At 33.0% G+C, this 23037-nt stretch overlaps 5 protein-coding genes across 7 annotated transcripts; 1 reads left to right on the top strand and 4 right to left on the bottom strand.

Annotated features, from left to right (window-relative positions):
* The first annotated feature begins 1519 nt into the window (after nucleotides 1–1519).
* LOC122592857 (vesicle-associated protein 1-3-like) lies at nucleotides 1520–5937 on the top strand. The gene is made up of 8 exons (XM_043765174.1): nucleotides 1520–1684; nucleotides 2755–2825; nucleotides 2904–2985; nucleotides 3154–3269; nucleotides 3752–3904; nucleotides 4036–4077; nucleotides 5378–5455; nucleotides 5612–5937. Exons 1-8 carry the CDS (start codon nucleotides 1633–1635, stop codon nucleotides 5723–5725), a joined length of 708 nt encoding a protein of 235 aa, XP_043621109.1. The 5' UTR covers nucleotides 1520–1632; the 3' UTR covers nucleotides 5726–5937.
* Nucleotides 5938–6755: 818 nt separating this feature from the next.
* Nucleotides 6756–11316, bottom strand: LOC122594266 (flavin-containing monooxygenase FMO GS-OX5-like). The gene is made up of 7 exons (XM_043766741.1): nucleotides 10771–11316; nucleotides 9749–9819; nucleotides 9436–9585; nucleotides 7777–7859; nucleotides 7397–7532; nucleotides 7140–7310; nucleotides 6756–7051 (listed from the first exon to the last, which is right to left on the bottom strand). Exons 1-7 carry the CDS (start codon nucleotides 11294–11296, stop codon nucleotides 6908–6910), a joined length of 1281 nt encoding a protein of 426 aa, XP_043622676.1. The 5' UTR covers nucleotides 11297–11316; the 3' UTR covers nucleotides 6756–6907.
* Nucleotides 11317–12382: 1066 nt separating this feature from the next.
* Nucleotides 12383–16708, bottom strand: LOC122593583 (flavin-containing monooxygenase FMO GS-OX-like 2). 2 transcript variants are annotated; one of them, XM_043766012.1, is made up of 7 exons: nucleotides 16052–16704; nucleotides 14368–14438; nucleotides 14070–14219; nucleotides 13231–13313; nucleotides 13000–13135; nucleotides 12734–12904; nucleotides 12383–12638 (listed from the first exon to the last, which is right to left on the bottom strand). In XM_043766012.1, the coding sequence occupies exons 1-7, from the start codon at nucleotides 16575–16577 to the stop codon at nucleotides 12495–12497; spliced, it is 1281 nt and encodes a 426-aa protein (XP_043621947.1). In that variant the 5' UTR covers nucleotides 16578–16704; the 3' UTR covers nucleotides 12383–12494. The 2 variants fall into 2 exon arrangements, with proteins under 2 accessions (XP_043621947.1, XP_043621948.1); XM_043766013.1 differs by lacking the exons at nucleotides 13000–13135; nucleotides 13231–13313 and having other exon boundaries at nucleotides 16052–16708.
* On the bottom strand, nucleotides 16483–20278 carry LOC122593582 (flavin-containing monooxygenase FMO GS-OX5-like). Of its 2 annotated transcripts, XM_043766011.1 has the most exons (8): nucleotides 19579–20278; nucleotides 18665–18735; nucleotides 18394–18543; nucleotides 18224–18306; nucleotides 18002–18137; nucleotides 17701–17871; nucleotides 17415–17592; nucleotides 16483–16559 (listed from the first exon to the last, which is right to left on the bottom strand). In XM_043766011.1, exons 1-7 carry the CDS (start codon nucleotides 20117–20119, stop codon nucleotides 17434–17436), a joined length of 1311 nt encoding a protein of 436 aa, XP_043621946.1. In that variant the 5' UTR covers nucleotides 20120–20278; the 3' UTR covers nucleotides 16483–16559; nucleotides 17415–17433. The 2 variants fall into 2 exon arrangements, with proteins under 2 accessions (XP_043621946.1, XP_043621945.1); XM_043766010.1 differs by lacking the exon at nucleotides 16483–16559 and having other exon boundaries at nucleotides 17239–17592.
* Nucleotides 20279–21121: 843 nt separating this feature from the next.
* On the bottom strand, nucleotides 21122–22582 carry LOC122592145 (spermidine hydroxycinnamoyl transferase-like). The gene has a single exon (XM_043764353.1). The coding sequence runs from the start codon at nucleotides 22580–22582 to the stop codon at nucleotides 21233–21235; it is 1350 nt and encodes a 449-aa protein (XP_043620288.1). The 3' UTR covers nucleotides 21122–21232.
* Between the last annotated feature and the right edge of the window lie 455 nt (nucleotides 22583–23037).

Genomic DNA, 23037 nt, shown 5'->3' with positions numbered 1-23037 from the left:
TCATTACGTCTTCTGGGACAACGTCCGGGGGACAAAACTAGTTAACTTTACAACAAGCAGCATGGGAGTATGGGGACCAATGGTCGATGATCACAACAAAACAATATTTATGGTTTATATAAACTAATACGAGTAGTTAATAGGCAATCACGTATTAATAACGGGATTCTGTAATGTATTATTTGTTTTGTATGTACCTGATTTTTTTATTTTTATCTGTATGTTAAGTTATATCACTCTTGCGAGCAAATGATCAATATCTTTTAAAAAAATACAAAAATTGATTAGAGGTGTGTGATTCTGTGTCTTAGGTATCTTTGTTAAATGTTAGCATATTATGTTGAGATTTGTTTCTTATAGAACCTTTCAAATAAACGACAAACTAACTATATTAAATTTGAAAACTTAAAATAAGTAACTTTCAAGACTGTAAGCATTAAAAACACTTTTAAGGTTTTACCCGTATTTGTTTATTGGGTTTTGTTAAATGCAACTTTAAGGTTGCAGTTATCTAGTTAATGTGTGTTGAGTAGTTGTACATTTATCATAAAAATTCAGGGGTAGATTTTTGATATAAAAGGTATAAGTTTTATATACACATTAAATATAACCCTAAAAGTTACGTAAAATATTTTCCTTGTTTGATTGGCTCATGATTTTAGCAACTTCTGTATTTAATAAAAAGAAATTAAGGCTAATGTATCAAGAATTCAAGACACTAATTTTTTTACTATGTTCGTTTTGTTTCTTTCTTTTGTCTCCACTCCACCACTTCCGTTATTGTTGCACGTTATCTCCACCTATCACCGTCACAACCACCATTTTTAGACCGTTACATCGCGTAGATAAACTTTTATTTAGTATATAAACTAAAAAGCAAACTAATTTATTCCATTAAATATTACCAGTCATATCATAAATGTTTAACTTGTCAACTTATTATTTCGATCATATAAATAAAGGCGTCTGGTAACCCGACCATTTTTTTGGTAACCCGATCAGACTTTTTGCAGCGACCCTGACAGGGGGTCCGCTTTTATTCCGTCATATTTACCATTATAGACATGGGGGCCCACACTTTTTTCACTTTTTATAGCGAGGGTCACTGCAAAAAGTAGTAGTGGTCGAGATACCAAAAAATAGTGGTGGGGATATGAGGGGCGTAAATAAATTGTTTAACAAAAATTAACTAGTCATTGTCACACATGAGCCCATTTTTGACGACCAACATATGATTGCCTTGCTTAGAATATCCCACGTGGAAGTGGACCTTTATATAACCAAACTCATTATTTTCTTGCCATCCACATTTGACGTTAAAAACCAGAAAAGCCATATTCATATTCCCATATTTACCTTCCCTTACTAAAACAAACCATCACAAATTTGAGGGTTAATTTCGTCATTAAACTATATTCTAACTTTTCTTGTCTTGAATGGGAAACTAAACTATATTATCGTTTATAACTTCATATATTAATGCCCTAACCGAACCCATCAGGCCCATCATCTCCTTAATAAATACCCGTAAAATACTCCGTAATTACGTCATAAAATAAATAAATAAAGATAAAAGAAAATAAAGGGGTTTTTGAGTTTTTGAATTGAAGTTCAAATTTTACTGTCATTAAAATGAGCACTGGCGATTTCCTCAACCTTCATCCTTCTGAACTCAAATTCCAATGTAATTCTTCTTCTTCTTCTTCTTATTTTTTTAATCATGTTCTGTCTCTCTCCTCTCTCTCTCTTTTTTTTTTTTTTTACTGTTTTTATTGGTTTTTACTGGTGATATGGGTGTTTCAAGATTTGCTATTATTAGTTACTTATAGGTTTTTGGCTGTTGGGTCCTGTTTATAATTGTTTATTAATTAGAAATTGTAAACTTTGAGACCATGATACAAGATTTATACAGTGGGTGTTATAAAAATTGATATTATATGAAAAAAGGTGGAATTTTTATTGAATTTTTGTTATTGGATCACCTTTTTTTTGAGTTGTTTTGATATGAGTTGTGAAGATGCTTTCTACCAACTACTCATGATTATTTTTTTTTTCTTTTTGTTGAAGTTATATGTGTTTAGTCCTTTGTTTGAAAGATAGTGTTTGAGATATAGGGCTAAATTGGTTTAAATACAATGTTTTGTTGTGTATGAATTAGTTTTTGTTGTCTACAAATCAACTTCCTTTTTTAAAAATTAGCCCTGCTCAACGATTCAACGAAGATAGAACTTGAAGTGTTGCTAATAAGAAGATGAAGTTTTGTATACAGTACTCCTCTTGTCTTTTCAGAATGCAACATTTCCATTTATGGCAAAGTGTTAATCTTTAATTTAACTTTTTGCACATATATATAATTAGGGTTAAATGTGCGAAATGCAGCTAACTATGGGAGAAAGGCTATAGTGGGAACCAATGATTAGATTGGATATTGTGTGTTAGTATAAAATGTTCAAATCATGTAACCGACAAATCAAAAACTTGCATTTGGCAACCCATAAATGTAACCGACTAAAAAGAAACTTGCACATGGCATGTCCAAAACCGTAGGTCGTTCCTACTATAGACATTTGGTCATAATTAGGTACATTCCGGGGTACATATAATGTCCAAAACCGTAGGTCGTTCCTACTATAGACATTTGATCATAATTAGGTACATTCTGGGGTACTTATCCCTATATAATTATTACAATTTTTGGTTGTACATTTAGTAATGCTGATATGCAAAAGACTAATTGATTTTTGTTTGTGATAGTTGAGTTGAAGAAGCAAAGCTCATGTTCCATGCAATTGACCAACAAGACTGATCAATATATCGCATTCAAGGTTTGTTATTTAAGTATCTTTACTGGCTTTAAAGTTTAATGTTTTTGGTTTTAAATAACGTATATTATGTGGTTGAAGCTTAAAACGACTAACCCCAAGAGATATAGTGTTCGTCCAAACGCCGGAATTGTGTTACCAAGGTCCGTTTGCAATGTCACAGGTAAGAATCCTGCATGATCCTGTTGGTATGGTATAGTCCTAGATTTTGTTAGGTTCTTGAATCTTTTTTTGTGGAAGTGTTTCTTTATATTTTTGTTTTTTAATCATTTACTTTTCGTAAGAATTCTTGACTTTTAGAATGACAGTTTGAAATCTATGTCTTTTCTAGTTACAATGCAAGCACCAAAAGAGGCACCGCCTAATATGCAGAGCAAAGACAAGTTTCTCTTGCAGGCCGTTGTTGCACCAGACGGGGCAACTAATAAGGATATAACTGTGGAAATGGTGAGTAATCTTTTTATGAACCTTTGTTTGTTTTGGGATTTGTATTTTTGAACCTTATCCTATCATTGCGATTTGAAATCGGAAGTATCAGTTCATAGTATTTGAATAAGCAAATAATGCTTCTGAGTGTCTCATATTTTATTGAGGGATCAAATAATATAGCTTGTATTATCAGTTTCATACCACCTGCTACAAAATGGTTTATCTTAGGGTAAAGTAACATTACCTATTTAACCCTTCTTCAGCCTATATATGCCATTGTTCATCATTATATGATTTTTCTTCTAACTATATTAATATATAGTATTTGCCCAGGCAATTCTTACAATTTCAAACGTTAAAATTCTCTTTTTGGAGCCTGTTTTATTACAGATGATTATCTTATTCCGATTATATGTTATAGCATTATCACTTTCGAATGCACACCAAAACACTCCCTGGTAGAATACAATGCAAGACTTAGTTATCCATGTGTTTTGTAGTTCAACAAGGAGGACAAAAAGGTGGTCGAGGAGTTCAAATTGAGGGTCGTCTACATTCCTGCCAATCCTCCCTCACCTGTCCCTGAAGAATCTGAAGAAGGTTCTTCTCCGAGGGCTGAAGATGGAAGTCACAATTCTTCATGGCCTGAAGTTGTAAGTATTTGCCGCGACCTCTTGTTTGCTTAAATCAGTTTCAGTTTCTGTAATATGAGCATTTATTCTACTTTCTAAATCAGCTATAATTTCTGTGATCTTGAGTGTTTATTTGACTTTATGAATGCTAGGCAACAAGATCGGTGGAGCCCAATGAAAAACTATCTGCAGAGGTAAATATAGTCTTTTCTTTCACCTTCTGGTTATTCAAATGTGTATATAGCAATATTTTTTACTTTTGTTGATTCTATAATGTGCTTATATTGGTCTACTTAATATTGATTTTAATTACTGGTCTTTTCCATTGAAATGGAAATTATTTTGAACCACTATAGAGAGCAATGTTGACCCTTTTACTTATAATTGGGTTGATTTGGGCTGTGTTTTATTTCTTATAGTCAAGTTAAAAGAATTAGCAAAAGAGTGAACATGCCAAATGGGTTAAACTGGTTGAAAGTAGGCCAAGGTTAAAATTTTTAATTTATGAAAAGCTACTAATATAGGGAATAATTTTACATGGTCTTTTTAAGAAACCGAATAAAGCTGTTTGTGAATTCGATCTGATCCAGATCAGACTGTTCCAATCTTTATTAAGATGGCTGGTTTCTATCCAAACCTATTTTGACCTGTTACCTAACCAGGCTGACTCATCCATCTCTAAACCAGGTTCGCTAGATTCACTTCATAGGGTAATATTATGTGAGTGAAGGCGTGCCCTTTCTATGAATGGTGCATCTTCTTTCTAGAAAAGAGAGATGATGAGATTGTTTCCTAAATTCACTTTTCCATGGTTTTGTTTTTTTATAGCTTTTGGACTCATTGCTCAACATATAGGAAACACTTCCCTTTGTTATAGGTTCATCAAAAATGGGAATAGTAAGCCTTGGAAAATAGTAAAGTTACATTTTTTAGATTCGGAAGTCATGGCATTTTAGTCATGGAAACCACCTCTGTTCAAAGTGCAAGGTATAAAATAACATTCGTCCTTCAATAAAAGCAAGGGAAGCTCCAAAAACATTGGTTGAAATGTATCTAAGTAAAACCCCAAATGATTTTCCTGTATAGTGTATATGGATGTTTCTCTGTGGCAACATGTATAATGTCATGTGATATGTGGAATCTGTATATTGTTATTCTGGTGCTGTTAGGTGTGTGCTAATTGTGTAATATCTATTTTGCAAACATAATTGCTCTTGTCATTGGGCTCGTGAATCATGAACTTATAATTGCTACATGAAATATTTACCTAAGAGGTTCTGATCTATGCTCCAAATGTCATAATATTGCATCATACTTGGTGGATATGAGTTTCAAAATTGCAGTGAGAGCACGGTCTCGATTTTTATCTTATTTTATACCTGGGGTGCTGATCATTAAACAAAAAACTGCATGTTATGAAGGCTACTCCCTCTGTTCCTTAAAAACGAGATATTATGAGGGATGTGTTGTAACTTATACATCATTAACTTGCAGTCGAGGTCTCTGATATTGAAGTTAACTGATGAGAAAGTAGCAGCTCTGAAACAAACTCAGAAGCTCGAACAGGAACTGGTATGCCTTCTGCCTTTTATTTTCTCACTTTTTTAAGCATATTTGATCTGTTCCAAATTTGGTCTCTTTTAATAAATATATTAATAAATAAAATAAAGTACAATTTTATATATCTGTGAATACATTCATCATATTCATTTTGCTTCAATTGAACAGGAATTATTGAGAAAAGAAGCAATGAAAGGTCGTTCGGGTGGTTACTCGATATTATTCCTGGTGCTGATTGGTATCATAGGTTTTGTGGTTGGGTATCTCATCAAGCAGACGTAGAAGACCTAGCAGTTACCAAATTGTGGATTTGTCATTCATTTTAGATGGAAATTCTCATGACATTTCTTTAAAGACGATTGAATCCTTGTTTTAATTTAGTCTTCTTGCAAGTATGAAAACCAGTTGAGTACAGAATAGTTTTATAAGTTTGAACTAGATTTCTGTAAGTTATCATAATATTATTTTTTCGGGTGAAACGGTTTATATCTGAATTTAATAACTCCAGTAGTTTTCGAATACAGAAGGTTGATTGGATTGTTAAGAAAAGGGTAACACAAATCTGGCCATAGACTATAGCTAAAGTGTCATTACTGAGCAGAGTTACGATAAAATCTAGTTATCCGAATGGTAGTGTAAATGAAGATTAAATCAGGAACATCTTATATACATATACAACCTATAATAAATTTCTTGGAGAAAGGAAGAGTTATGTGAATGTCTTTTACTCTTACCTGTTTTCTGCTTCTCCATGACCTTCTCAGACCGCAGATGCTCCCACCAACCTACTCAAATGTCATTATTAATGAACTTCAAGAACTTGGTCGGGGCAGCTTGAGAAAAAACCTTAGAAAGCAAGAGAATCGACGATTCATCTGGATTTTGTTTTTTCTACCAATTCTCGGTTGTAGTCTTGAACTTCACTCGACATTTCATCTTCTGAAGGCGCCTGTGTCTTGATATAATAAAACCTACCCTCTCAGGTTTGTTTTCTGTCTAAAGAGCGCCAAGGAATGTTTGCAGAAAGGTCGTACTAATGAAATACTTTTCGTAATTTCATTGGCAAGTTTGGCGTTCAATATTTATATAGCATGTAGATACACGCAGGTGCGTCCGAACTTGTATCCTCATTCCTCAGGTATGGTATTCAGAGTATATAAGAGTACAACATGATTTTCTAAGGTTAAACAAGATTTGTCTACTTTAGTTCTCGTTTTTTATAAAAATAATAATTTCCATCCATTCATATGTTTTACATTTAAATCTTAGACCATATTCAGTTGTAGCTGGCTGTGTAGGTCGATGTTTCTACTTCAGGATGAAAAGACATACAGTACATAAAAACATTGCTTTCAAAATGAAGTTCATGTCATGGTCGATGCGTTAATAACTTTTTATTACAGTTTTTCTAGTTTTTCCAACCATTTAATGGTTAATGAGGACTGAATTAGGAGATTCTCATAATCATATCCCGTATTTCTTTGAGAATGCATCCTTATACCCATGTAAGTAGGTCATTATACAATGGAACAGGTACTCGAACATCTCTTGTATCTTCTTATCCAAGACCATTCCGGTCTGGGCATACAACCATTCTGTGTAATCAATCTGTCATTAGAAAGAAAACGTCGTTCATTTGTCATTATTATTAAAAATATAAAAAATATAGCACAAAATAGTTTAAAAATTAAAAGACCTTAAAATCAAGAGAATGAGTGCGGCGTTCTGAAATTCCTTTCTCTTCCATTTCTCGATAATGCTGCTCTACTTCGCTCATCATATCATCTTCTGATGGCAAGAATACTTTCCCTGACAACACCTTTGCTATCCATTTTGATTGGCCTTCCATGAGTGGAAATATGACACTCTAAAATTGGAAATTACCAAAGCAGTTATTTGTGTTAACTGGATAAATACAAAATCATAAGGTATAAAAACGGCAATAAAACTTGCCCTTTCGGGTATGCCAACAAAAGAGAGCCTCGGACCAAGTTTTGGGGGAAAAACATGTTTGTACAGAGGTCCAATACGTTTTCCTTGGATACCGACAATGCCATTCGTTTCAAGGAATGGAACATGATAATTGTACCTGTAAAAAGTACTCGTATTAGCTAATCGGTTCAAACTTACACTTTGGTTATCAAACATATAGTGAGGGTCAATCTTGAATCGAAGGGGCGTAAAATTCTAACAGTACCTAAATTGTTAGACTTGCATATTTATAGTTCAAAAAATCTAAGCTTATTGTATGTGATAAATATATATTGATATATACTAGTATTAATTAATATTTGGTTATTGGAAAAGTTAAAGCTTGCTCATGCTATACATACCCAGTGCAATGAAATAAAATATCCACTTCAATAGAGAATCCATCTTCGAATGTAACTGTACCATCTTTATTGATTGAATCTATCTGTCATAATAAATAAGCATATAAAAGATTCATCATTTTCGTACGTTCCTTCCCAAATTTCTTAACTAAAAACAATATAAGAGATAAATCCCAGAATTGATCAACGCCTTCTAGCTAGGAATTCTTAGAAAGTATGTCACGCTGTGACTGAATAGTGTGAGACAAATACTAATATGCGACAAGAAGAAATATACAAGATTATATAAATTATATATATATTGGGACGGAGCCAGAACTTTTTTTTTTGTAAGGGGACAAATTTAAAAGTCTCTTATTATATTTATTAGAGTCATTTTTTAGGGGAAAAATTTTTTTAAACAAAAATTAACTCTCAACGGAGAATTTAGAAAAAATGGACCTTTAAAATAATTTCGTCTGGGTGCCAGTTATGAGAACATCTATCTTTAACTTGAATATTGTTCTTTGCAATTTTAGAGCATGTGATAAATTTTGATACAATTACCCAAACAAATAAAATACTTTTTTCAACTTCTCTTTTTCAACTTCGTTAAAAATCAAAATAACTGAAGATTTTTACTTTATCAATAGAAGATTTTATCTCAAAACTAATGTTCCCAACATAAGTAACATACTTTCAAAGAAGAGGCTTATGACAACGATAGTGACATTTGTCTGTATAATGTATTTCCTGTTTATTGTTACGAGTATTATTTAGAAATAAAACTATAAATATACCACAAAAAAATTACATTATACCAAAATTGGAATGGGGCAGTTGCCCACACTGCCCCCATTGTGGAGTCGTCCCTGTATATATATACTAGTGTTAATGCCCGTATGATGTACGGATTACATAATATATGATGATGATACAATTACATTAATAGAGAATTATGAATGTTAAATTCCAAATTTAAATACAGATCATTTCACATATTATATGAAACCCCATAAATTGTATAATATATTTATTTAGTTAGATGTTTAAAACTTAACATATCATAGTTGTATTCTGTATTGATATATTGGTCGTTAACATTTTTTTAATTTATTCTATAAATCATATATATGGAAACTTAGTATAATAATAATAAGTTATATAATGAGATATATAAATCAAATCTAAAGATTATTATTTGATTACAATTAGTTATTTATGATTTAGGAATCCTTTTTTAGTTACACCAAAGTGACACATGTCGTGCAAGGAATACGTCACATGTCGATCAATAATATTTTGCATATTAATTTTAAATATTAGTATTTAATTACAATTGGGTAATTATGAATTAATAATATTTTTTTAATTACACCAAAACTTCAAAAGTGACACATGTCGTGTAATGAATGCGCCAAGTGTCGATAAATAAAATACAGAATCCTGTTATAGTATATTGGTAGAATTACGATTAAGGTAGCTAAAGTAGTCTGAATGTAAGAAATTAACGAGAGATGAACAATTAATGCTGTCTAACAATCTCCTTCAGATGTTATACGATGAATGAACAAAATCATAAAGTGGACCCAATTAATTAAGGAGTAACAGCGTCGTTCATGCCTTAATTTTACGAAGTGTACGTATATAATATTAAAACGACATTAATTTGTTAATTACCTTAGCATGCTGGCATAGATTGTTGTATATCTCCAAATTTGCTAATTGAAGATGTGGAGGTCTTGAAGAAATATGAACTTGTTTGGCAACCGTGGCTATTTCTCCTGACAAGTCCCATCCACTTGGTCCGCTTCCAATTACGACTACTACCTGTTCATTAATTAATTTTTATTAACTTTCATCCATCAGAAGATACAAACTTATATATAAATCCCAAATAGGATGATATGGGATATATGGTTAATGATGTGAAAATTCGAATATGATATCTTGATAGCGCTAATATGTATATATGTATACTATTATTGCTCACCTTATCTCGAAATTGTTCAGGTTCACGATAATTGTGACTATGAATTTGCTTCTTGCACCATGTCTCAATACCTGCATGCAACAATGATGTTTAAGAAGAGGCAGGGACGGAACCAGAATTTTTTTTGTGAGGGGGCAAATTTAAAAGTCTCTTATTATATTTAACTTGAACATTGTTCTTTGTAATTTTAAAGCATGTGATAAATTTTGATACAATTATCCAAACAAATAAAATACTTTCTTCAACTTCTCTTTTTCAACTTCGTTAAAAATTAAAATAACTGAAGATTTTTACTTTACCAATAGAAGATGTTATCTCAAAACTAATGCTCCCAACATAAGTAACATACTTCCAAAGAAGAGGTTTATGACAACGATGGTGACATTTGTATGTATAATGTATTTTCTGTTTATTGTTACGAGTATTATTTAGGAATAAAATTATAAATATACCTCTAAAAAATTACATTATACCAAAATTGGAATGAGGGCGTGGGCAACTGCCCCCATTGTGGAGCCGTCCCTGAGAAGAGGCACATACTAATATTTTGACATGGAAGTTTATCCAATGATTTTAAAACACACTTTGAAATTTTATAAAATGAAGATTTTGTTAACAATGATTTAATTTAATTTTTGGTCAGGCTGGTGTTTTTTAGATATACATAAACATATTATACATAAAAAAAATAACTGTTTTATAAAATGAGGATCCGCATTCAAATACAATATTTTTATACCTGTATGAATACATTAATCAGTAATGATAGGTAAACTCTATTTTTCTAGAATTGGGGTAACGCACGCTCGGCTTCATAATTCATCAATTATCAAGCACCGAGTATGTGGTCCACCGTCCATGATAATTATAGGTAATTAATGTAAAAAAAAAAAGTATAATCATGTTAGTATTTTGACTTTCTAATTGATAATAATTAATTATTTAAACAAATATATGTTTTAGTTAACTTAATCTAGTTTGACCAATTAATAGTAAATACTTGCATCACAATATATATATACCTGGAATATCAGTTGGGAGGTGTGGTTGGGTATTATGACCATTACAAACAACCACCGCGTCAAACACCTCTACCAAACTCACCCCATTTGTCTTCGACTCAACCTCGAACTCGGTTACATTCGAGTCAACTATCTCTACTCGGGTCACCACAGTATTGAGACGAATCAACTCATTGAGTTCAAAATGGGTAGCAAAATCTTTCAAAAACTTTAAAACCTCTTCATGCCCAGGAAATAACCGTGGATCACCATATGCTTTCTCAACGAAATTAAAGTCAGTGAAACTCATGAGCTGACGTGGAAGATTTGTTGTCAAGGATTTATAGAGAGATCCATGAACAATATCTCTGTTCGGGTCGAGTCCTAATGGATCCGACTCAACTCGTGGGTCATAGACCCATGTTCCACCAAGTCGATGTGATTTTTCAAACACCACGACTTGGTGAGACTCTCTTTGAAGCTCACGGGCCGCGGTTAGTCCGGCTACACCGGCACCAATGACAGCTACCTTTAAGGAATTCGCCATGAAAGATGCCTAACTATGTGTTTAGTATCTTCAGGGGGATACAAAAACAGCAAGTACTTATGAATACAAATTAAGGCTTAATTAATTTATGGTCGATATCAAAATAGTTTTTAATATTTTATTAAAAACTAACGGATCGAGTTGTACTAATTTAATTCTTTTTTAATGATTATTTTGTAAGGAAACAGCATGTGGCGGGCTTGAATCACGTACTCGGTATGCATATTCTGTTTGTATTGAACAAAGAAAAACATTAACTATTATTATGGAAACTAGACGCGCCAACATACATCCATAATTTTATATTGATTGACTGTTGAATATATAGTTTATTGGACAAGATAAAGGATGACAAATATATAGTAATTGAAAAAAATTATATTGGCCTAATAAAAGTCCATATTTGACAATTTCATATGTTTTTTTTTATATATAAGAGTGTAAACAAGCCAAGTTATCTATTTATTTATAAACTATTCAAGAGAGAATCATTAAAAGTAGATTAATAAGCAATGCTCGAGCTCTAATCGAAAGATTTGATTAAAGATCGATTAAAATTGATCACTGCATCAGCCGCAGCATGCAAGCTAAGTCAAGGTCCAAATGGTGACAGTGCTAACATATTTCATGGGCTAGTTAGAAAACCCATAGGCGGCTTTATAGTTGGTATGGGCTAAGCAATCGCTTTAAACCTCAAAAATCTATGGCTTTAATTTTTTGTATTGTAACCTTAATGTTTGGATTTTGAACCGGATATCATTAGACAACTTTCATAAAGCTAACACCCTAATTGATTTTTATATCAACTTTCTACACCTTTTTTAACTACTAGTTCAACAACAAAAGTTGTATTACCTTTTTTTTTGGGCTTATTTTTGTTACTTTAATTAGTATGTTAGTGAATAGGCCCTCAAATTTGATTTCGTATAAGACTCCCGAAAACCTTAAGCCGGCACTAGACCCAACAATTGATCGAAATCGCATGGTGGCCCGAGTCAAAATCAGTATTCTTAAATTATTTTATTTTTTAATTTTCGGATGCATGTGTGTACCAGCCAGTATAATTGTGGTTGTGTACATTGGGTGCAACATAAAGTTCATGTTATGATCATATCATTTAAAACTTTTTGTTACATCTTTCAAGTTTTTCATTCAATAAAGCTGAATATATGAAGACTGAATTAGGAGATTCTAATAATCATATCCCATATTTCTTTGAGAATGCATCCTTATGCCCATATAAATCCGTCATTAAACATTGGAACATGTACTCGCACATCTCTTGTATCTTCTTATCCACGACCATTCCGGTCTGGGCATACAACCATTCTGTGTACTCAATCTGTGATCATTCGAAGACAACACGGTGGTCATATGTCATTATATACTATTGAAATTTAAAAAACGATTGAGCACGCAAGATAGTTTTAGGAAGACCTTGAAGTCAATAGAATGAGTGCGGCGTTCAGGAATTCCTTTTTCTTCCATTTCCCGATAATGCTGTTCTATTTCACTCATCATCTCGTTTTCTGATGGCAACGATACCTTCTTTGACAACACCTTCGCTATCCATCTTGATTGGCCCTCGATGAGTGGAAATAAGATGCTCTAAAGAGTAGGCCAAAAAAAAAAAAAGTTATGTTAATTTTACTCGGATAAATATTACATTAAAAAACAACGGATGATAATACTTAATTACGTACGCTTAGAGGTATTCCAACAAAACTGAGCCCCGAAGCAAGTTTTGGGGGGAAAACGTGTTTGTATAGAGGTCCGATGCGTTTGTCTTGGATTCTTACAATGTCATTTGTTTTAAGGAAAGGAACATGATATTTGTACCTATGATATTGTAAGATGCATATCTTTTTAGCACTAGTAGTAAAAATATATTATGTGTGAGATACAACAACAGATCCATTTTATCTTGTTAATACCCCGTGCAATGAAATATGATATCGGCTTCAATTGAGAAACCATCTTCGAAAATAATTGTACCATCTTTATTGACACGATCTATCTGTCATAAATGTACAAAGAAACATTCAGATATCGTTTTCTTTCATCTCAAATTCCATAAAGCTATAAGAGGTAAATCCCAAAATTTAACCTATGTACGTGGCCTTCCACGAATTATTAGACACTATCTCACTCTATGGGTAGATAGTTTTAGACAAATACTATGTATAATTGATATATACAAAGAAATGTATAATTATACTAGTCTTGTACCCGCACGATGCGGCAGGGCATAGGAAAAAAACGCTGGTTAATTAGCGGTACCCGCCCGATTATCGGATCACCGTACGTACCTATGGCTATGTGTGTTTTAGACAGCGGAAACGACGACGGTTTTGGGGGGCGGTGGCTATGTGTGTTTTAGAGGGAGATGGTTCTGAGGGGATGTATGTGTGTATTTTGTTCCGGGGGATATATGGGTGTGTTTTTTGGTATAATATGTGAGCAGCGTCAGAGAAGGTAAGGGAGACAGATTGGGCGTAAGGGTATTTTTGATATTTTAGGATTAAAGTTTTGGTGGTAGTGTTTAAACGGGTAAAATAGGGAATTTAAAGGTAGAGAGTTTAATTTGAAAATTGATAGTTTATTTATATAGAGAGTATAGATATATAAGGTTATAAAATATAATTTATAAAAGACCCAGGATCCTTCCGGTTTTATATGATGAACAAAATGTTAAAATGGACCAAAGAATTAACATAGTTCACGCATTTGATAAGTTTTAAAATTAAGGGTAGTCCTTATACAAATTTAGTACCTTAGGATGTTGCCATAGATTGTTGTGTTTCTCCAAATTTGCCACTTTAAGATGTGGATCTCTCGAGGAAATATGAACTTCTTTGGCAACTGTGGCTATTTCTCTTGACAAGTCCACTCCACTCGGCCCACACCCAATTACGACTACTACCTGTACATTAATTTTGATCAACTAAGGATTATGGGTTGACTTAACTAATTACCAAAACATACATACTTATTATCCCAAATAAGATGATACGATATATGTGCTTAATGTGAGTCTTGATAACTAATGTGTATGTTATATTGTCGCTAACCTGGTCACGAAATTGTTCAGGATCACGATAATTGTGACTATGAATTTGCTTCTTACAACATGTCTCAATACCTGCAACATTGATGTTTAAAAAGAGGCACTACTAAAATTGACATGGAATTTTATCTGATTATCGATTTTATAGATCAACAAGATTAAGGTTTTTCTTCCTAATCAAAAAGTGGCTCATATAAAAAATCTATTTCTTTAAATAAACATTCAGAATCTTATAATATGTTTAGTTGTGAAAAATTTTCCTTAATTCTCTATCTTTATTTTCCACAAAACGAAAAAAGATTTTCTATGTCTAGAATTCAATAAAATTTATCAAAACGCGTTATAAAATAGACTATGCAAAAAGGTTATAAATGGTGGTGGATCAAGCGGCGGGACCATCTGATGGTGGATTTATTGGCTAATAATGGATGATAAAGGTCGATGGAGATCAAGATTTGAGAGCATGATGAGTGAACTAATTAAAGTTAGAAATTAGAATACAAGGTTCATAAAATAGGGAAAACATCAAAATGTTAATTTGTAAGTACAGGTTAAAGTTGAATGTAGTATCTTAATAAAGTTTTCGAATAACTACAAATTTGATCGCACCTTTTTCTTTTTCTATCTTTTATGTTTATTTTTAAAAAATTTATGAAAAAAGGAAAAAAGAATGAGTAGATGAATAAATGCAACCTTCTATTTCAAGAAACCGACAATTCAAGTAAGGCCATGTTTATATGTGAGCTTATTAATAAGGAAAAGTGATATACATTCAACAAGTTTTAGCCATCTACAACAAAAATACGAAACTTATTGCACAATATACAACTGTATTATGCAGAAATTGTTGTAGATGGTTAAAACTTATTGTATAAATATCATTTCTCATAATTAATAAGTAGTTTATGATTTATTTTTCATAATTTAAGAAGTTTTTTTTTAGTTGAGTGATTATCTATCTTATGTAATTTTATATCATGATTTTCAAATATGTCAATTGTCAGCTAAACTAGATAAATGGGACTTGTGAAAATAAGCTTAAATGAGCTAACAAGCAATAAGTTTACCAAAACACTAAAATGAGCTTATCCTAGTTTCATTAACAAAAAAGCTAATAATCCTAAGAAATAAGCTAAACAGACACCCCTAAATAAATACGTATCATATATTAAAACTTAGGTTTTATGTAAAGTAAAACAAGTATTAAAGTAAAACAAATAAAACAATAAATTTCTCTTTACTCAAGATCATCGTGCATCAATTGCTCTGTAAATCTGCATACATCAATTTAACTATGATCTAAAAGTCAAATACTCGTCTTATTTATTTTACTTTAATATTATATTACTCAACCCCTTTGAAACTTATATGAATTGGAGTTAAAATATGCTATATATTTGACTGAATATTTCCAATATTGACTTTATGCAAGTTATACATTTGTACACGTATTCCATCTATAGTTGACTTTCAAGCACATAGTTGACCTTCAATAATGTTACACTGTGGTAATAAAATAGCCCAATCACATTCTTATAAATAATGTACTATTACTAGATGAAGTTTTGATATGATCGTTCAGACGGTTCTTTGGATCATCGGAAATACAGAAACAAAGCTTGCTTTTACAGCATGAAGACCAACCCGAAAATTTTAATTTACTTCAATTAGATATTATATATACATACCTGGAATATCAGTTGGCAGGTTAGGTTGAGTGTTATTACCGTTACAAATAACTACCGCGTCAAACACCTCGACTGAATTCACCCCATCCGTCTTCGACTCAACCTCAAACTTCATGACAGTCGAGTCAACGACCTCTACTCGGGTGACCACAGTGTTGAACCGAATCAACTCATTGAGTTCAAAATGGCTTGCAAAATCTTCCAAATATTTTAAAACCTCTTCATGCCCAGGAAATAATCGTGGATCACCATATGCTTTCTCAACAAATTTGAAGTCGGTGAAACTCATGAGTTGACGTGGAAGATTTGTTGTCAAGGATTTGTAGAGAGATCCATGAACAATTTCTCTGTTCGGGTCGAGTCCTAATGGATCTAACTCAACTCGTGGGTCATACACCCATGTTCCACCAAGTCGATGTGATTTTTCAAATATCACGACTTGGTGGAACTCTCTTTGAAGCTCACGGGCCACGGTTAATCCGGCTACTCCGGCACCTATGACAGCCACCTTTAAGGAAATTGCCATAACTGATGTTTAAGTATGTTTTTATTATATTTACAAATGGTTACAAATAATTAAAAAGCAACTAAGGGATGTAACGACTTTTTGGGTCAATATCAAAATAGTTTTGTAATGCTTAAAAGACAACGGAGTTGTATGAAATTCTTTTATTTTATGTAAGGAAACATCATGTGGCGGACTTGAATGACTGTTGACTAGTTTATTGCACATGAGAAAGGTTGACCACTGTTTTAAAACTGGTTTTTGAGTTAAATCGGTCCGATACGAATGAACGGTTTAACCGTTAAATTGTTCAGTAGAATCGAGGTTGAGTATTCTACCTAGTCTATTATTTTAAAAAGTTATTGCTAAAATTGTTAGTTTTTTACATTACAACATAATACACAAATAATTTACTTAATCAGGAGATTCTCATAAATATATAAGTCGTTCATTAAACAATAGAACATGTACTCGAACATATATTTTTTGTAACTTCTTATCCATGACCATTCATGACTAACTATCATCATGTCAGGCAAATCGTGTCTTAACAGATTTGGTGCGTACAAAATTTTCAGCTTTCAAACATGAAAAAAAATCCATTTAACACTTGTCTTTGATGATTTGAGCATGATAGTTATTCGTTTTATGTATCAAGAAAGTTAAATGTTGAACTTTAAAATATGAAAAGCAATTATTTTTAAAAATAGAAAAAGTTGAATAGTACAATTTTTGCTTAACATTTAACAGGTACCCAATTGACAGCAATGATGTGTAATCATCAATCTATCAATAGAAGTCAACACGGTGCTGTGTACATTAAAACGTAAAAATGATAGATGATAAATCTTAATTAACCTTTGAGGTATTCCGATAGCTATATGCCGTCACAGGTTAATAACGTTTTTTCAAATGCCTCGCGAAACCCTTCATGATCATTACAGAACTGTTCTATAAAACGGGCATAAAAGTGTCTGAATTTTTGTGGAGGCTGTGGTATTCCTAACAGATCAGATAACCAGTCCATGTAATCCATCTGTTTCATAATTGTTTAAATATGAGTATATAAGTACTACAATAAAGAAGAATTGAAGTGTCAGAAATAGAAGAAAAGAAAATGAAATGTTTGGGATAATTTAATTACCTGATGGTTAAGTGAATGAGTGTCACACTTAGGAATTCCCTTTATTTCCATTTGGCGATAAAATTGTTTTACTTCATGTAACATTTCTTTTTCTGATGGCAATGAAACTTTGCCGGATAACGCTTGAGCTATCCACTTGGATTGCAATTCGGCTGGAAGGAATGTCATACCCTAACATTGTTGAATGTTAATAATAATAATAACAACAACAATAATAATAATAATAATAATGTGCGCACATTATCTTATTAGATATCCTTATCTTATAATCAGAAAAGAACAACAAGTGCTATTAGCTAACCTTGTGAAATAGTCCAACGAAAGATAATCTCGGGGCAAGTTGTGGAGGAAAAACATGACCATAAGTAGGCCCAACACGCATGTCATCGACAGTTACAATGCCATTTGTTTTGAGAAACGGAATATGAAACTCGTACCTTAATTTATAACATTACATTTGATTTATATTATAAGAACAAATATTGACATGCACACGGTGACATGGGGTGTTTATAGTTCTTACCCTGTACAATGAATAATTGTATCTGCTTTAATGGATAAATCATCATGAAACTTAACTGTGCCATCTTTAAAGACATGATCAATCTGTTAAAAACTAATCGGTAATTAATTTCAGTAGTTTTTCACTGCTACAAAATTATAAAGTTAATACAAGTCAAACTTATAGGTTACCTTGGAGTGTTGCCATATGTTATGGTATTTGTCATGCTTTGAGACTTTAATGTTTGGCAATCTGGATGACAAGTGAACTTCTTTGGCAACAGTGGCTAATTCTCTTGATATGTCATATGAACTTGACCCATTCCCAATTATAACCACAACCTGCTTAGTTTAGTGAGTTAGTAAAACACATATATATAAATATATAGAACGTACGCCATTTAAGATATAACTAAATTATCAATACATACATAAAAGTGTAATATTAGCATTAGAAATGAACCTGATCTTTAAATGGTTCTGGCACTCGATAGTTATAAGCATGTAATTGCATCTTTGGCCATTCTCGGATTCCTAGATGGGTTAAAAGTTCCAAAAATAAGACTTGTGAACAGAGTTGGAGTCGTAAATCTTGTCATCATATGTGTTGGTTCATTGTTAAAATTATCAAGGTTTATGTATAAAATCAGGGAGTTCAAATACAAATTTACAGGAACTTTACACAACCAGAATTCAGAAGAAAACTTTTGTTTAGCGGGTCAATTACACCCTTTCGGATGTATGTAGCTCTGCTTATGATTGTGAACCTTTTAAAATCAGCTAAATGGGAGTCATGATCAATCAAACAATATGTAGTCACCAGCCTTACAAATATTCGAAAGGATTTGTTGTACGCACACAATATTTGACTACAGGCTTTATTATAAATTACTCGTATAAGATTACATGTAAAGGAATATATGTGCTTCATATGTGTGGAAATAAGAGAAATTAAGATGTTAAGGTGTAGCTTGCTTTAATATATATGTTAATTTACTAATTCTTTCTCAGTTCAAATTTATGCTTATTTGATGTTTTAATCTTTCTTTTATTTATATTAATATAATATAATAGTTGATATAAGTTATATAAATGAATTCAATTTTATATATTTATATATATATATATATATATATATATTTTAACTGATATAACTTTCATCAATTAAAAAAAAATAAAGTTTATAGTCAAAATTACTAAATTAGAAAGAAAGAAAAAGTCAAATAGTTCAACCAAGATAATTGGGATGGAAAAAGTACCTAATAAGAATATAGGATATTCACAGTTTCAAACATTTAAGTTGGTCAGTAATGTCGAAGTCCATAAAATTAAAAACATAAACAGATCATACATACTCGTAATTCTTATCTTTCTTACCCGGAATGTCCATTGCAACTCTTGGTTGACTATTGTGACCATTACAAACAACCACGGCATCAAACGTCTCTGTCGATGTTAAGCTCGAAGTCAAGCTCGCCTCATTCATCTTCCACTCAACTTCAAACCCATCACCAGGACCAAGTAATTCGACTCGTGTCACCTCCGAGTTGAATCTAATAAGTTTTGTCACTCCAAATTTCTCAGCAAAATCTTCCAAGTAACTTAAAACCTCTTCATGCCCTGGAAACATTCTTGGATCACCGTATTCTTTCCCTTGGAACATATAATCAGAAAATCCCATAATTTGACGAGGACTGTTTGTTCGTAAGGATTTGTATATTGTGGCATGAACGATATCTCTATCTGGATCAATTCCTAGTAAATCTGACTCGGTTCTTGGATCATAGACCCAAACTCCACCTAATCGGTGTGATTTTTCTAAAACCACGACTTCATGAGATTCTCTTTCGAGCTCCCGAGCTGCGATTAGCCCACATAGACCGGCTCCAACGACTGCCACCTTCATCTGAGTTGGCATGATGTGTTTTCGATCGGTCAATTAAAAGAAATTAAACTCTTCATCACTATCTTTTGTTTTTTATATAGTGAAGACGACAACATCGAGCATCTTCTTAATTACAGATACATACGACGAATAGCTAAAAATAATAATACGATCGATCGAGTATATAACAAAGTAGTGTATCTAGCTATTTTTTAAAGCCAATTATTGATGAACAATTTTTTCATTAAAAATATACACGATGAGCTTAACGGTCACATTATTTAATCAATAAATTCAATTACCTCTAGAATAAGAATATCACTGTATAATAACGTACTGTTTTATGGAGTTTAACCGCTTTTCATATATAATCAACCGATTTCTTTAATCTACAAGGCATAAATCTTTTCCAACTAAATATTTAATAATCTTTAAATGTCCCATCTATTTATTAACTACTCGTATTTTAAAATACATCTACTTAATTAAAATACATATAATAATACTCTTTAATGAAATTAATTCACAAAATCTACATGTAAAATTCTAAATCAAATACACTACTTCTTTAATTTACATTAATAATTTAATTAATAATTTAATTACGTTACAAGTTGCCAGGCACCACCACCACCAATTGTCGCCGCCACTACCACCTTCACCACCACCACCACCCCTCATCACTATTATTCATATAAATGTGTGTGGCACGCAAAGCCTGCCCCTACTTCATTTCTTATATCATGTACGTAAAGTTTACAAAAGTTTTTAGTTTTTTAGAATTGATCTAAACAAATATTTGAATGTTTAAAATAAAGAGAACCATAAAACACAACGCATTATAGCCACATACTGATTATTCTCAACATTACTATGATGTTACAGAGAATACGAGACAGGCATATAATATCCATTTTATGATAGAAGTAATTTTCTATCTCTTGGTTGCTTTACTTGTGAAATATACAAACAAAAAACACCCACTGACCGATAGTATATAGATACACAAGAACCTTAATTAATTTATTACGAGTATAAGACACGATATGCGATCTGTTTTTATTGCTTAAATTCACACATGCATATATAGTTTAACTTAACGATGGTTAAGTTTTTCCTTCCCTTTTGTAGAAAAGAGAAAAAAATCTAATCAATCTGATAAAAGTGTTTCACCAAATTGGCAACGTGCGCAATTTGAAAACATAGTGCAACCGACACAGATCCATCCCCACTATCCCCAGGAAATATGATGCCTTTGCCATCCACATTAATGGTTGCAGGACCCATGTACATACTCCTTCCCCACCCAAAATCTAGACCCTTAAATGGTATACCCAACCAGCTTATCAGCTCCATGTTTGGGTTCCCATCAAAAGAACCCGTTGTTGCCGACCCTGCTGTATGAAACGTTCTATGCGCGGCCAGATCTGGCTGTAGCTTTGTGTTGTCTAGGGCCGACTTCACATAGTCCTCAGTCACTACTTCCACGGCTTCTCTTATCTTACCACAAGCGTAACCTAAGGGCATTTTCACCAACTCTCCAGACTGGCTAGATGCCGCTTGTTTCATGATGGCATTACCAAAATACCATTCTGGCAAGGGCATCCGGCCTCGAATGCTAACAGGAATATAAAGTTTTGTTTTTTGTGCAGGCTGGTGTCCTCGTGCCTTGATGGCACATTTCCATATGTGTCCGGCAATCGCTTCAAAGCGGCTAAAAGGACGTGAAACGTACCCAGGCCGAGCTTCGTTAGCCATTTCCTTTAGTTTATGGACTTGGTCTTGGTTGAGATGTAGCATGACAATTTTTGTTTCCTTGGTACGCTCCTCCTGATCGTCAGATTGGCCGACCAGGAGTGAGTTGGGTTCAAACCTGTCATGTTTGAACCTTGGAGGTGGTGTTGGATCTGCAGCAAGCAACACACTACGATCAAGAAACGGTTGGTTTTCCAAGGGGTCCCCACGAGCAATTCGAGCCCATTCGGCCATGAAATGGGATGCACAAGTGCCATCCGCCATGATATTCGATAACCCAATGCCGAGGGTAATCCCACCACAACTCAGCTCAGTAAGTTGCACCATTAAAAGTGGAAGTTCATGCAAATCCGTGACCCCATAATCTACGAATGGCACAAGGGAACGTAACTCAGCTGGCTGAGCAAAGTTCTTGAGCTGTTCAATTGTTGCGTCCGAGTTAGCTTCGAAAAACAAGACGCCAGACGAATTGCAGTCGAGAGTTACACGACCACCCGAACCAACGATAGTGTGCAGACGTCCAGCAAGGGGATAGAAGTGTACCAACACTTGACTTAGAGAATCCTGAAGTAATTTGGAGGTCGATTCAAATGAAAATGATTCGGATAGGGGGCGATGATAAAAGTAGACCGTGAGTGCATGAGTGATGGGTTTTTCTTGGTCGAGCTCAGATACACACATGTAAGTGGTCGGTGTTGGTTTTTCGGGCTTTATCACTAGGCATTGCTTGACGTTCACCATTTTTAGTTGTTTTGTTTTTGGTTTGTACGGCCCACTGATATCAAAGAAAGATGAGTGAGGACTAACGACTAAAGGGTGCCTTATATAGCATATATCAGTATAGCACAAATTAGGTGTGCAATGGTCTTACTCGTATCATTTTTTTTGTTAAATTAGGACCATGTATATCTTTATCTATATTTATCCATATACTACGAGTAATATGCAACATGCTATTTACAAGCATATATGCATAGTTAATGTACAAAATTGAGAGTATAACTTATGTGAGACTTGTGAACAAGTTTGCTGTTCTTGAGATGTGAAATCATCGTGCTTGACTATATTTTATTTACCTATTGTCCAGTTAACGCAAGCTTCTTTTTTAAATCATTGATGTTTTAGATTTATATTGAGTTTCACTAATCATTAGATATATGTTTATGCATATATGTTTACATTAATAATCACACCTG

The sequence above is a fragment of the Erigeron canadensis genome, chromosome 3 (assembly GCF_010389155.1).
Source record: "Erigeron canadensis isolate Cc75 chromosome 3, C_canadensis_v1, whole genome shotgun sequence".
In the NCBI taxonomy this organism is placed as follows: Eukaryota; Viridiplantae; Streptophyta; class Magnoliopsida; order Asterales; family Asteraceae; genus Erigeron; species Erigeron canadensis.
Note: the sequence above shows the minus strand (reverse complement) of the source record. Positions and strands in the feature narration are given on the sequence as shown.

Excerpts from the sequence above, each read along its gene's own strand:
- LOC122593582 (XM_043766011.1), bottom strand. The coding sequence starts at position 20,119 with ATGCCAACTCAGATGAAGGTGGCAGTCGTTGGAGCCGGTCTATGTGGG. Across the intron at positions 18,544-18,664 it reads CAGAACCATTTAAAGATCAG|GTTGTGGTTATAATTGGGAA; the intron begins GTTCATTTCTAA and ends TAAACTAAGCAG. Across the intron at positions 17,593-17,700 it reads CTCATTCACTTAACCATCAG|ATGGATTACATGGACTGGTT; the intron begins GTAATTAAATTA and ends ATTATGAAACAG.
- LOC122594266 (XM_043766741.1), bottom strand. The coding sequence starts at position 11,296 with ATGGCGAATTCCTTAAAGGTAGCTGTCATTGGTGCCGGTGTAGCCGGA. Across the intron at positions 9,820-10,770 it reads CCTCCCAACTGATATTCCAG|GTATTGAGACATGGTGCAAG; the intron begins GTATATATATAT and ends TGTTGCATGCAG. Across the intron at positions 7,533-7,776 it reads ATTTTATTTCATTGCACTGG|GTACAATTATCATGTTCCAT; the intron begins GTATGTATAGCA and ends TACTTTTTACAG.
- LOC122593583 (XM_043766012.1), bottom strand. The coding sequence starts at position 16,577 with ATGGCAATTTCCTTAAAGGTGGCTGTCATAGGTGCCGGAGTAGCCGGA. Across the intron at positions 13,136-13,230 it reads ATCATATTTCATTGCACGGG|GTACAAATATCATGTTCCTT; the intron begins GTATTAACAAGA and ends ACAATATCATAG. Across the intron at positions 12,639-12,733 it reads CTCATTCTATTGACTTCAAG|ATTGAGTACACAGAATGGTT; the intron begins GTCTTCCTAAAA and ends GAATGATCACAG.
- LOC122592145 (XM_043764353.1), bottom strand. The coding sequence starts at position 22,582 with ATGGTGAACGTCAAGCAATGCCTAGTGATAAAGCCCGAAAAACCAACA.
- LOC122592857 (XM_043765174.1), top strand. The coding sequence starts at position 1,633 with ATGAGCACTGGCGATTTCCTCAACCTTCATCCTTCTGAACTCAAATTC. Across the intron at positions 3,905-4,035 it reads ATTCTTCATGGCCTGAAGTT|GCAACAAGATCGGTGGAGCC; the intron begins GTAAGTATTTGC and ends TATGAATGCTAG. Across the intron at positions 4,078-5,377 it reads ATGAAAAACTATCTGCAGAG|TCGAGGTCTCTGATATTGAA; the intron begins GTAAATATAGTC and ends ATTAACTTGCAG.